Source organism: Leucopleurus acutus (assembly GCF_964270905.1).
Source record: "Leucopleurus acutus genome assembly, chromosome: 5".
In the NCBI taxonomy this organism is placed as follows: domain Eukaryota; kingdom Metazoa; phylum Chordata; class Mammalia; order Artiodactyla; family Delphinidae; genus Leucopleurus; species Leucopleurus acutus.
This window is the reverse complement of record NC_139147.1, coordinates 40,778,523-40,792,313: the sequence shown is the minus strand read 5'-3', so window position 1 is coordinate 40,792,313 and position 13,791 is coordinate 40,778,523. Positions and strand designations below refer to the sequence as shown.

At 37.0% G+C, this 13,791-nt stretch overlaps 2 protein-coding genes across 6 annotated transcripts in view; one reads left to right on the top strand and one right to left on the bottom strand.

Moving 5' to 3' along the window:
* Positions 1-4,106, bottom strand: part of ZNF654 (zinc finger protein 654) — a 93,953-nt gene extending 89,847 nt beyond the window's left edge. For both annotated transcript variants that reach the window (XM_082839364.1, XM_082839365.1), the window contains exon 1: positions 3,883-4,106. In XM_082839364.1, the coding sequence (XP_082695490.1) occupies positions 3,883-4,071 (189 nt within the window). In that variant the 5' untranslated portion in view covers positions 4,072-4,106. The remainder of the gene's footprint in view (positions 1-3,882) is intronic.
* A 290-nt stretch (positions 4,107-4,396) lies between these two features.
* On the top strand, positions 4,397-7,884 carry CGGBP1 (CGG triplet repeat binding protein 1). 4 transcript variants are annotated; one of them, XM_082839943.1, is made up of 3 exons: positions 4,397-4,578; positions 5,172-5,343; positions 7,295-7,884. In XM_082839943.1, the coding sequence occupies exon 3, from the start codon at positions 7,314-7,316 to the stop codon at positions 7,815-7,817; it is 504 nt and encodes a 167-aa protein (XP_082696069.1). In that variant the 5' UTR covers positions 4,397-4,578; positions 5,172-5,343; positions 7,295-7,313; the 3' UTR covers positions 7,818-7,884. The 4 variants fall into 4 exon arrangements, with proteins under 4 accessions (XP_082696069.1, XP_082696066.1, XP_082696067.1 ...); XM_082839940.1 differs by having other exon boundaries at positions 5,172-5,376; XM_082839941.1 differs by having other exon boundaries at positions 4,412-4,479; positions 5,172-5,376.
* Positions 7,885-13,791: the final 5,907 nt, after the last annotated feature.

The following is a 13,791-nucleotide window of genomic DNA, read 5'->3' as shown; positions in this document are numbered from 1 at the left end:
AATGTCCCTACAGGAAATAAAATCTGAAAAAAAAATGTAGTTGTTTTTGCAAATCATTTAGTGCTTCATCAGGAACATTTGGCTTTTCTAGTAAATAAAAGAATTTTAGAATTGTAACATTTCTAAATTCTCTCTAAAGCTGATTGTGGTATACAAACTCAAAGTGACCTACAGATTAGGTTATCTCTAATGTCCCTCTTAAACCTTCAGAGGATTTCACATGAAAGAAATATTAATAGCTTCTATCTATTTAAGCCTATCTATGTGCTAGGTATAGTACTGAGCACTTCATGTTCATTCTCTCTATACTCCTGACATCCTCGTGGGATGGCTACTTAACCCCACTGTAATAAAAAAATAATTTTAAAATCTATTTTAGTCAACAAATCAAAATGCTTCCAGAAATAATTATTTATCATTCATTATATTAACTCTGGCACTGAACTAAGAAGGTACCTTTACTTGCTTAATTTACAATTTATGATAAAAATATTTCAATATATCTAGTAACAAAATTAAGTTGAATTACCACAAACTTCAGGAATTGGGGAAATGTTCACAGCCCCTAACAAGTCAGAGAAATAATAATTAACTGTTTCTTGGAATATTTTTTATACTGTGGCATAATGAAAGAGCACTTTTTAAATTTTTCTTCCATGATTCCCTGAGTTCTTTCAGTAACCTTTTTTTTCTCCTTTGTACAACCTGACAAAGAAAAAAAAAATCACTTTATAATTATTTGAGGATTCATCTGTAATTTCAATCTGTTGTTCAGGAGAAATTGAAGGCTGGATCCAAAATCCCAGCTTCTTCACCTGACAAATTAACTTGTTCAGGCCTCAATTTCAACTATGTAACTTGCATAACAAGACCTATCTGAAGGCCTTAAGAGTTAGTAGGTCCTCAATAAAAATTACATTCCTCTTCCTTTCATCCTGAAATTAAATATCAGCTAAGTGCCAATTCTATTTAAGCAATTGTTGAGAGTCCACTAATAAGAGCAAAGGGAGGATATGATGGGGCAGTTAGTCTAACATTATTCAATGTAACTGGAAATGAATACATTCAATCTCCCAAATCCATCATCTCAAAAATGCTGTAGCCTAAGCCCTTAGTTTGAGATTTTTAATTACTATGCTTGTATTGTTTCTCAAATAGAAAAGTATATCATCAAATACACTGAGTACATGCATAATTTTTCATTTATATTATCTATAAGTGAAATAGCAGCAAAATGCAATTCCTTTTTACTTTTCCCTGTGGTAAAAGACACAGAACCATTTTTGAAAAGAAGTGTTCCTTCCTCTCCCTTCACCCACACAACTAACTGCCAAGAAATTTTGATTCATATTTCTCTCTAAAAGGAGGAAGATAAATTGGAGCCTTTCTTCTCAACTTCACAAGGCTCTGTGTATAATTCATATATTTAGTTAACTGTCACCAACCCAAGTGCATATTATCCATTTTATGGATTACTCACAATTAAGTCATTTACTAATGAAGGCAAGTTACCCTCAGCGAACATTAGGAAACCAAACGTTTAAAAAGAAACAATCTTTAGGAATTAGATTATATAATCTACTGCTTCCCTCACTGGCAAATAAAACAGAATTACTATACTAGAATTTTGTTAATCAGTCGGTAAAATTCAACTTAATACAGGTAATCTTTTATTCCATCTAAGTTTTAATACAAAAAAGGACTTCACAAAGCTCACCTACAATGTGGAACCAGACAAGAACTCTAAGAAGAGATCGTTTGGTAATCTAGAGTATTATAAAATATGTTATAAGGGTTCAGGTAAAAGTTGGTAACATGAAAGTATATCAACGTAACACTCATAATTTAGCAATATAAAATAAAAGTTCATTAAGTTCATCCTGTTTAGTTTTGCTTCCTTGGATATTTTAGGAGGTAGTGGAGTTTTATAAAACAGTCAACTTCATTTGTTCTTAAAATAATTTACGGTCACTATTCGGACACTGCATTTCACAAACTAAATTTATTCATTTGTTCTTAAAGTTGATTTCAAGAAACAGAATAAGAGTAATTAAGAGTTCTCCAAAAATGTTCTGGCCCTCAAATTAAATTTCGCATTCTACAGAAAGTAAGGGTTATCTGTTCAGGTAAATTTACAAAGCTAAATGTAACCAAAGCCAAGTTGCTCATTAATGATATACAAGCAAAATACAGAAAAAGATAAAAAGACTTTCTGCCTATGACTATATTAAAAAGAGCAACTGTAACCTAATTTTTCAGAAGTTTAAAACTCCTGTAGATACAAAGTCTACTGATAACACGGTTTCTAGATATAAAACATAGAAGACAAGCTCTGTAAAGACACTGAACCTCTAAATCCTGAATGCCAATACCAACAAAAAAATTTTTAATAAAGTCACTAAATAGAGAGCAATGCCAAAGAAAACTGACATACCCTTTACACCAAGACAATTTCCACTGTCAAACCAACTTATCTATTGGGGGAAGGGGGGATGAAATCAAAAAACAGTTTAAAGTATTAAAAACTTACCTGAATATGTCAACTCCAGCCTTTTTCTTTCAATACTTGGAAATACATAAAATCAAATTTCAGCAAACATTATGCCCACTTCTGCTTAACTTTATTTCCTATTTGTTAACCGGAATGAAATTAATGGCTTACTTTAATTAATATGTAAAGGATCCAAACCCTTTACATATTCATTCCTTTAATTACTATCCCTATTTGACATAAGAGGAAAGAAACTAAGGCACAAAGAGGTGAAGTAATTTGTTCAAGGTAACACAGCTAGAAGTAGTAGAGCCATGACTTGAACGCTATATAGCCAAGATAATAAACAAATAAAGGAATGGGGTGGAAAAGGAGCAGTTAAATTTTTTTCCAAAAGAGTTTTCAAAGTAAGAGTGTTGTGAAAGAGAACAAAATGTTTAAACTATAAATATATGTAGATGTGAATGTAGATAACACAAATTTTACCCCTACACAAGTACTTTGGTGCTTTAATATTTGATTATGGTCAAACATTCTAAACTACATCAAATTTTAGTGGCAGTCAACCAAGTAAATAATTTACTGTCACTATTCAGACACTTTCCTTTTTTTTTTAAAAGCTAAATAAAATACACTATAATTTAAAGGAAGGGGGTTGGTGGTGATGTAACTGGAGCAATAGTTTCAGGAAAGCTACTTTCTCTATTAGCAGTTAATTAGAAAAGAGCTTGCGTGTATCGGGGAAAGGGTAAGAAAAGGAAAGATGACAATCCCACTGCCTTAACCCCACCTCCCAGAAAAGTAACTAAGTCACTGTGGGTCAGCGCCTAAACCAACTGGAGAACCGGCCCAGCGGGGTCTCGCGAAGAGATGACAGGAGACCCTAGCAGAGGGGGAGGGGTGGCGATGACAGAAGAGGGGGCGGTAGAGAGATGGCAAGCCTCCCATCTCCGGAAAAGGGGAGAATACGGGGGCAAGGGGCGGAGAAGGGAAGGCAGGAAATGTTGCCAGAGATTCCAAATGAGGTGACAAGAAACCGGGTAGGAAACACAAGAAAGGCGGGACCCTCGGGCAGAAAGGGGTCTGTTTGGGGCAGGGGAGGCTTGTCAGTACAGAGCTTTCCTGCCAGCTGGCCCTCCTCTCCAGCCCCTCCATCCCCGACAAACTCTCACTTTCTCAGCAACCCTAAACCTGCGCAGGTCATCCCCGTCCCGCTCCCCGCCCCCCACCCCAAGCCGGATAGGTGGAGGGGGGAGCTTCACCCTCACGCTCCTTGTTGGGCTTGTGGCGCGAGCGCTGGACACAGCCCAAATTCGGGGACTGGAAGACCAGGAAAAGCAGGGAGGCCCAGGACCTGGCTGACAAGTCCTGGCGGCCGACGGGCGCCTCACCTGACAGAAGCGTCGGCAGTAATCCCGACTGCTGATCCCGACGCCGCCGCCACGGCAGCTGCCGCCGCCAGCGCCGCCTCTGCCTTCGCCCGCAGCTCTAAGCCCGGGAGGGCCTGGAGGGGACTCCACAATGGCCACGAGCTCTTCTCCAAGGCGTTCGGCCTCTTGATCGCTCTCTTCCTCCGCCATGAGGCTCTCGCCGCCCAGCGCGTACCAGCCCCTGCGCCCCCGCCGCTGTAGCTGCCTCGGCTAACCTCCTCCTCCTCCTCTAGTTCCCTCCCCCTTCCCTCCTCCCCAGCCGGACAGGGGCCTCTCGGCTGGCTCTACTTCCGGCTCCGCCCACCCACGCCCCCAGTTTTCATTGGAGAGCTCTAGATGCCAATCATGCACATGTCCGCCCTTCCACTACTATTGGCCAACTCAGCCGTCTGTTTGATAGGTCCGCGGCCCGTTGGTCAATGTTGCTCGGCGGTTACTGGGTACCGCCTACGAGCTCTCCCATAGGCGGCGCAGGAGGACTGGGCTCGGCGGGGGACACGGCGGCCGCTGCGGGGCTCGATCGGGCAACGGCGACGGCGGTGGCGGCGGTGGCGACTGGTCCTCCTCCTTCACCCCATTGCACCTCCTTTTCTTCCTCTTCCTTTTCTTTCCGGCCGCGTATCGTCCATTTCCCCTCAAGGCGGCCCCGATCCTACGGTACCAAGGAGCTAGGGAGGCCGAGGGTGGGCCCGACCGTTGGTGCGGGCTTTGGGCCCGGGGCCTTCCGGCCCGAAGCGGGAGCCGGGGGCGGGGCCGGGGCGCTGTTGTCGGCGGTAGGAAGAGGGAGGGGACGGGAAGCCTGACAGCGGTCGCCTCAGCCAGGCGCCTGCTGCCTCCTCCCTTGAGACTGCCGCCAACTCGGCTGTCGAGTTCCCGGGCCCACGGCCGGCAGCTGGGACTCAGCCCTGCCCAGCTAGCGGGCAGGGGCGGTGGGGCGCCGGCGTGCTGGGCTCCGCGCGGGAGGAGGGAGTCTAGACGCCGGGCGCGTCGCGAGCCCCGCCTTTCCCTCCTCCCGAACCCTGGGGCTTGGGCGCCCGGAGAGGTGCAGATCCGGGCGCACCGCTGTGGAGGGACTGAGATGAGGAGAGTTGGAGTAAACGTTGGGATCCGAATTTGTGGTGTGGACTTAGGGTGATTTTAAGCACACCTGCGTGGTGGTTGTGGTGGACGTTCTTGTTCGTTTTTTCATCCACCCTTTTTCCTTCCCCCTCCCCCATTTTTTCTTTCCATTTGTTTTTCGTGTTTTACAGTAAAGGCATGACTTCCCAGCACCTCAGGGAAAATAGGGTGCAAGCCCAGAAACTATTTCCACACCACCACTTGTTGAAAAACTGATTTGAAGGCATCTCCGGGTTTGAACAAACTGAAAGTGCCAGGATTTCATGCGTCTTTGGTTTTGCTCTGGAGACCCTTCGCTTCTAGGTATCAAGACGAAAAAAACTGGAAACTAATCTGGTAAACATTTAAACTTGAAAACTTCTGTTGAGTTTTATTTTTATCTAGTAAATGATTTGCTTCTTTTGTTGGCCAGTTCCTGCTCTTAACTTTGTAACTTCCTCGTTTAAAATATCTTTACTTCTATGGAAAACACTTTGGTTCTTCGGTTCTGTAAACTCGAGCATCCTCTACTGGGTGGATATTTACCTCTGCAGTAACACAAATATACTTTAAAACTTAAAAGATTTTGGAATGTATAGGCCTTTCATATTAGCACAAGTGATTGCGCGTTTTATGCTTCAAAGAATAAGGAACATGTTAATTGTTTTAGAGTATGAAATCCAAAGACAGAAGACTTTTCACATAGAATGATTTAAGCATTACTGGGCACAAATATGTAATGTTTTTCATAAATAGCTTAGAACCATTAATTATAATTGGGACTGACTTGCTATATGATTATAAAACACATACCATTAACTTAAAGTACAAATATGTGTAATGGTAATTCACTGTTTAGTAAGCAGGAATTGTCTTACCTGCCATTGAAAACCTATAACCTAAATAGTATTTGACATGGGAGCCTTGCGTTAAACACATTTTTAATGGGAAAAAAAAGAATTAAATCTATTAAAACCTAAACTTGATCATACTTTCCAAAATTTCTTTGGAATGTTGACTTCTTCTCTGAGGTTATGTCCACAGGTGTCTAATACATAAATTCTTTTGAGAGAGATTTCATGGTAACCAGCTATGAATTCTGTAGCATAGATTAACGGAATACTCCATTGTTTCTGATTACACTTATAAAGTACAGTTCTTCAGAGCATACCTGGGAATTTTTCTCTAATGTATTTATACAGAACAGAATTCCATCTTGAATTCTATCAAATTCATTTCAATTTCTTATATCTAGGTTAATGTAAGAGCTTAATCCAATGACATGGCCTCAGGGAACAAATGGTTATCACTTACAACTTCTGTTATCTCAAGTTTTCAGTGCCCATAACCTTACAATTTTGGCAATGATCACAAAAATTTGTTTTGGGGTTCAACTGAGAAATTATTAAGCTGCTTCTGAGTTAAATATTTGGAAAAATAGTGAAGATAGTCACTTATTCCATATCAACAAATTGTGATTGAGCATCTGTCATGTACAAGATACTGTGTTCTTAGTTTTGGTCTAACTTAATAGTTAAATAAGTGAAATAAATATTAGCAAATGTAAATATTATTCTTTAGTGAAAAAAAAGTGTTAGATAAGGCACTTTGCATAGCTTGTCTATCACCTTTTGGAAAGGTATCTTAGTAGAGGTATATATGCATTAAAAAAAAATGACTTACTTTGAGCTCTGTATTTTGACTTTAAAATTTAACATCATTGTTGCTACTTTTAATTGCATTTGGCCTGTGTTCTTTCTTGGTTTTTACTTTCTTTCTCCTCAGAACAATTTGGGAAATTATATTCAACTTCATATAGAATTATGCCAGTTTAGTGGCCCACCTGTTTGAACAAACTTTGTACACAGTTCCTTGCAGTTGTTTTCCTAAAATCTGTTGCCCCAGAGCTGTGAAGGGAAAGAAGTTCTTTTAAACTTGAACACATATCTGAATTGGATGAGATTAATACCATAAATGTTGACCTGTAGTTAGGTTTTTCTAAAGGATAGTGACATCTGGGATAGTTTTTTCATACTTTGAATTTATTTGAATTTCATCATAATCAAGGAATGGACCTAGTTGTTACTAGTAACTTGCTCTGGTTTTGCCTTCACTTAACGTATCTCAGGTAAGTTAAGACTTAATAGACATACAGTCTATTAATTGGAATTAAGTTTTCTGAAGCCTTTAATCTTAAAATGTTTATACCTACCTTTTTATTATTCCTTCCCTCATGAAGTGTTGTTATAACACTCTGTTTCTCTTGTCTTGAAAGAACCCTATTCAAAGTCAGAATGGAAAGATTTGTAGTGACAGCACCACCTGCTCGAAACCGTTCTAAGACTGCTTTGTACGTGACTCCCCTGGATCGAGTCACTGAGTTTGGAGGTGAGCTGCACGAAGATGGAGGAAAACTCTTCTGCACTTCTTGCAATGTGGTTCTGAATCACGTTCGCAAGTCTGCCATTAGTGACCACCTCAAGTCAAAGACTCATACCAAGAGGAAGGCAGAATTTGAAGAGCAGAATGTGAGAAAGAAGCAGAGGCCTCTAACTGCATCGCTTCAGTGCAACAGTACTGCGCAAACAGAGAAAGTCAGTGTTATCCAGGACTTTGTGAAAATGTGCCTGGAAGCCAACATCCCACTTGAGAAGGCTGATCACCCAGCAGTCCGTGCTTTCCTGTCTCGCCATGTGAAGAATGGAGGCTCCATACCCAAGTCAGACCAACTGAGGAGAGCATATCTGCCTGATGGATATGAGAATGAGAATCAACTCCTTAACTCACAAGATTGTTGACAAGGAGGTTACCACCATTGTGATCAAGATAAATAATGTGGAGTATTAAAGTTATGTGTTGATTGTGTGGTTCATTTTTATATTTATTTCATTTTAAATCATGTGATGCAGAATAGTTTTGCAATGTATATATAGTTGCAGGCAAAAAAAAGAAAACATAAAAAAAAATAACTTCACTGCAAAACATATTGTTAATTTTAGTCACCAATGGTGTAAAGCAAAACTTAGGGTTTAGAGTGTGCTAGGATACCTGAAACCTGATGGTTATCTTTAAAATTGATGGTTTTTCTCCTGAAATGTTTGTGCATGGAAGAACTGCCCTGCTTTTTTACCCCATTGCCATGTATGATTATTCCTTGTGAGATTACCTAATTACTTGGATTGAAGACTAGCCTAGGAAATTGAAGCTGCTGCCAGGCAATACCACTCACAGTAAATTAAAGGAATTATTTCTGATTAGAGGATCCTCAAAAAGGAAGTTTCCCATCCTCAAAATGGTGGGAAACTATTCTTACATCTTCAGATTCCTAGCAGAAAATGATCGTTTATTTCAGACTATGCTTTACTTGTATATGAGGTAGTTAACTATCTTTCAGTTCCTCACTGTCTTTTTTCCTTTTTTTTTAAAGGCTTATTGTATTTAGTAGCAGCTTCAAGTGACCAAAAGACTAAAATCTTTTAATGTCAGTGCCAAAAGCCACCGGGAATTTTGCAGTGACACGATTTTAGTCTCGTACTATAAACAAATGTTCGAACCATAGCTTTCATTTCAAGCATCATCTTGAATTTGAAACTTTTTTTTTATGTCATGGTGTTAAAAGACTTCAAGATTGGCATTTTAATTTAAACAGGTAGACATTTTATGATTGAGTTTCCTGTTTTTACAGAGAATTAATAATTACTTTTTGGCTGACAGATCAGATGATAAGGAAATTACTTTTTATGCATTAATTTTTCCACAGGATTTTATAAGAGTTTATTTAGATAGACTAGAAACAAGTTTACTTTCAGTTTTATGTGCTTTGCCTCTGGTGGTATAAGGTTTTTAAACAGATGGTAAACCATTGTCTAAAAATACTGGCAAGATTTTTGTAATGGAGATCTGGCAGTATCCTGCATAACTGTTTGGGTGAGGAAATAATCAATTCTGTTAAAGGTCAACCATGTTCAGGAAATGATCTCTATCTGAATTCCACTATCCTGTAAGGTTATTAAAGTGGCTTAGCCCAGGTATGTCCTCTTTGTTGGATACCCAAATTATATTTTAAAAAAAATTAAAGAGCTGAAAACTTGGAGTAGAGCTTTAAAAAAATGTCTTAAAGTCTTTGAAAACATTCAAGTTAAAAATCTTTATAAAGTATATTTCTATTACAAAGCACTGACAAAAAATGCCCTATGTGACTTAGAGGGAGTTATCTTTGAGGTCATTTTACCACAAGTCTTCATTAAAAAACAGCCAAAGTGAATAAGAAAAAGATTAGATATTAGGTTTTTCAGAATCGGCTTTCCATGTCTAAGTTTTTTTGGTGGACTTAAGTTCCTAGTATGAGGTGTCAAAGTGCCCATCTTATTTTAGATTTTATGTGGGCTTTTTGTTGTTGTTGTTTTCATTTTTAAATAAGTCTGCCACCAAAAAAAAAAAAAATCACTTGTCAAAATTTGAGCTACCAGTTTTTCTCATGTTCAGTTATGTTAAAGTAGCACAATTAATGCCCAGAATAGTGCTCTCATTTGTTAAGCACATGCAAGAGGAAACCAGTGGCAAAACATAACCAAAATGTACTTTGCTTTTACTTCCTCTAGTAAAGAATTTGCAGGCAACCATGTTTAACTTGAATTATCTAAGATGGTACAAGATCTAAGAAACTCGGAAAATAATTGATTTTTATAGCAGTATTTTCAGAATACAAAGAAGGTTAGATATACAATCGTTCTAATTTTTTCAAGACTTTCATGTGATTCAGACTGCTCCCTATTGTTTTGACATTAATTTGCACTAACAGCAAACACATAGTGGCAGAAAGGCTTTAAGTAGTCCTAAACAGTAAACTGGATGACGTTGTACTAGAAAAATACCAATAATTCACATTTGAGTTTCTAGCAGTTATTACTAATTTGATGATCATTTAGGTCCCATATAGCTTAATGTATTTCTCCAGGCTCCTAACTTTTTGTATATCCAGTATATCTAGGGGCATAATCCGTCCTCCTGTTAGGATTATATCATGTCCTTAGAAGCGTTTTCCATCCTGTTATAGAGGTTTAATGTGTTTCTTTACTAATTATGAAACTTTTCGTTCCCTGAAACTGGTTAACTTTACTTCATAGTTAAGGCAGAATGATTGTCTTAGCCTGCTCAAACTGGTACAAATCTGTGAAACCATGGTTAGCATACGTTGGGTAACAAATGGAGAATGTCTAAGAGGCATATGCTGCTGTGGAGGTGTGGACGTGTGTACAGAGCTCTCAACTATATAGTGTTAGTGTGATGCTATACTATTGGGAAAAATAGCACATTTTTTCTATTTTATAAGTTGTATGCATAAACATAAGATTTGTAATGTTTCATTTATAAACTGCCTTCAACACATGCTTACCTGTTAATAGTGTTTTCTCAAAGTATAGTATGTCTTCCAGAATTTCACTATATGCTTACAGTAAATATTTCCTAGCTTGTTGAAATGTTAAATTCCTTGTTGGTTTCTTTTGATTCTCTGGGGCATATAGCAAGCCTGAAAGACATTATAATCATTTCTTACAGGGTGGAAATTTAGAAAGATTGTGTATTGGAGCCTAAATAGTTATTTTATTCATTATCATCTTTGAGTAAGACTTTTTTTCTTTTTTTTTTTTTTAAACAAATGTTACTTCCAGTTAATGCATTTGGCCCTACTGAATTTCAGGGACCAAAATACCTATACTTAAAAAGTTCTGCATCTTACAGTTGTAACCAATTAAGTATCAGCTTGGGATTGTTCTGAAGTCTTCATTGCTTAAAAACTATTGTAAGTAACAGTTGGCAAGATCTCTAAGCAGAAAGTTCCATGTTAAAATCTTTTGCCTGAAAGAATTTGTATGTAAATGTTAATGGAAAACACATTTAAAGAAAATAAAACGTAAGGTGGCCCCAAACAAAAGCCACAAACAATTTGTCATTTGGTGCTTAGTCTTTGTAAGGGCTCTCTGTGGTTTGACTTGCCCCAGCTGCCTTTAAATGAGTACAGATCACCTTAAAACATGTTTATTAAATAGAAGATTCATTCTATAATTTAATTGAAAATCTTAGCCTAAAATAAGTTGCTTTGGCTTCTAGTCAGCACTGATTAAAATGTGAATAGTGAAGTGACTATCCTAAACCTGGTTTATCTCAATCCATACTACCATAGACTTTTGAGGTAAATACAGTTCTTAATGTAGTGGTATTCTACTTGTATCCAGAATACTGTATTCATTAAAATTTTACTATGTTCATTTTTGTATTCCCTTCTTATTTTTTTTGCTCACGCATGTATCCTTAGTATAAATGTGTCGCTTTTAAAGTTTTGTCTCTGTGACTTTTAGAAATAAATTTCAAAAATTGTTTCAGAAGTTTTTGAAAGCATGTTTTGTTTTGTGGGTCAATAGCATATATTTCATAATTCCAACAGATTAATAAAACTTAGATTTATTTTTCTACTAGTTATATCTCTTTGTAAGATTATTAGTCCTTATGTCCAATGTAAAAGCATATATATTCTGTCAAACCAAATTTACATCATAGCTACAGATAGCCCCTTTCCCCTAAAATTATATAGGTAATATTTAAATAAGCTTAATCAGTGCTTTTAATTGGAAACATACTCTAACTTTCTACCTTTAGAAAGACTAATTATGGAAGACAAGGACCTAATTTGCATCTCGTAAGTTTTATCGGGTTTTCGAAAGATTTGCTGTACTCTTACCAGCACTGGGGAGAAAATGCATAGAAGTGGAAAATTGTCTTTTATTAGTTTTACATAGTTTTGAAGACAGCTATTCCTCCTATTTACTTCTATTTGGAAAAAATTAATGAATTTATAAAGTAATTGACTTGTTTTTTCTGAAATCAAAATGGTAGAAAGGACCTTAAGAAATTAGTCAATACTTCTGTTTCCAGCTTAATATCTCCAAATCAACAGAGGCTTGTCTTCATTTTTCCTAAAGAATCTCATCATAACCTTTATTAAATGTAAACCAATTGAATGTGTGTGCCTTTGGGTCTCATAATAGTTCCTTTTTTTCTTTCTGTGTGTATACTGAGTTGTATTATGCACCTGTAATATGGTATCTCATGATGCAAAGATGTTTCTGGGATCAGACTAGCTAACCTAGCCCAGTAAAGACTAAAACTAGGAAGTAGAGTAGGACTTAAACTTGTGATGTGATGCATTTGATATGTATGGCATGACTTCCATCTGATTACCCCTCTAATATGTTACTTGATTTCATTTGTTTTATATGCATACTATTTAGAATGAATGCTTAGATCTCTCTTGTTTAAATGTTGGAATCAAATAATTTAAAAGTCCATGGCCTCAAGTTCTTGGTTAAATTTGAATAATATGCAATCAACTAGTACTTACTGAGTTCTTATCATGTGCTTGACGCTACTCCCGCCATGCTACTCTAGTGGCTACTCTAGCCACTCCATCACATCTACTCTACATCAGAGAAAATAAAGATGATTTATTGTCGCTAACACAGTGATGGGGGCAGAAGAGCGGGAGGGCATATATTGTTGTCTTATCTAGCCAACTTCTTTAAGCATTCCTTGTAAGACTAGTAAATTACCAACAAAATAGTTATCATTGGTTTCATCTTCACTCTCCAAGTCTTATTCTGTACAGGAAGAGCAATAAAATTTGAAAATTTCCAAATTAAATGGTGTGCATATCCTTTGAAAATCTGGTAGTATATGTTATATAGAAACTATCAATTTCTAGATTAAATTCTATTAAACAATGGGATTGACCAATGTAAATAAGAACCTGCCACACATTTTACTGCAATGCCCATGATACATCAAGAGCTTCACTGAATACTGAATATCAAGATAGTCACTGGTGTACCTAATCAATTAGACATTAATTAATGATGATCATAATCCAAACCCCTGAGCTGGTATGTATATTAAATGACAGATTCTACAACCTCTTCTGTTTAAGCATACAAGGAATCAGTATGTAATAGAATACATTGATTTTTAAAAATTTTTTTCTTAGAATGCTCATATAGTACATATTCAATAGTAATAGTAATACTTTATGTATTCCTTTTAATCTAACAAATTCTACTTTTATGGATATATCAGAAACAAAATGGCCAATATATAAAGATATATGTTAAAAGAAGTTCATTTTAATATTATAATCGTAAAAAAATGCAAATACTGTGAATGTCCAGCAAAAGTGCAATGGTCCAAAAATTATGACACATCAATATTATGGAGTTATTCAAGTGCCCTAAAAGTGTGGATTAAAAGAGATACCTACAAGATTGTTAAGTTTCTCTATATATACATTTATAAATATATATAGTGTATTTTGAGGAAAAATAAAAGAACAGTGCTATGCAAAGTACAATACATTTGTATGTGGTAAAAAACACACACTAAATGGTTAAGATTACTGACATGGTGATACTGAATGGGGTCGGGGGGCAATATTTGCCTTGTTTTATATACTCCCATATGTTGACTTACAACAAGCACGTTATCTGTGTCACACACACAAAATATGAATTAGACTTTTATTGAAACTTGCTCCCACAGTAGTTATATCCTAACTGTAAAGAACAGCAATATCACATAATTCATCGACCTTATTAATGAGAATATTAAAGAATTTTAATTGCTGAACAAATATTTTAAAACATCTTTTTGAATTCTTTAAAACTTATCTTTATAAAATTTAGTTGCATATTTACAAAGTGAAGTCATTATTCTTCTCCCCAAGTT

What these genes read in the sequence shown, in the direction of transcription:
- CGGBP1 (XM_082839943.1), top strand. Translation starts at nt 7,314, where the DNA reads ATGGAAAGATTTGTAGTGACAGCACCACCTGCTCGAAACCGTTCTAAG.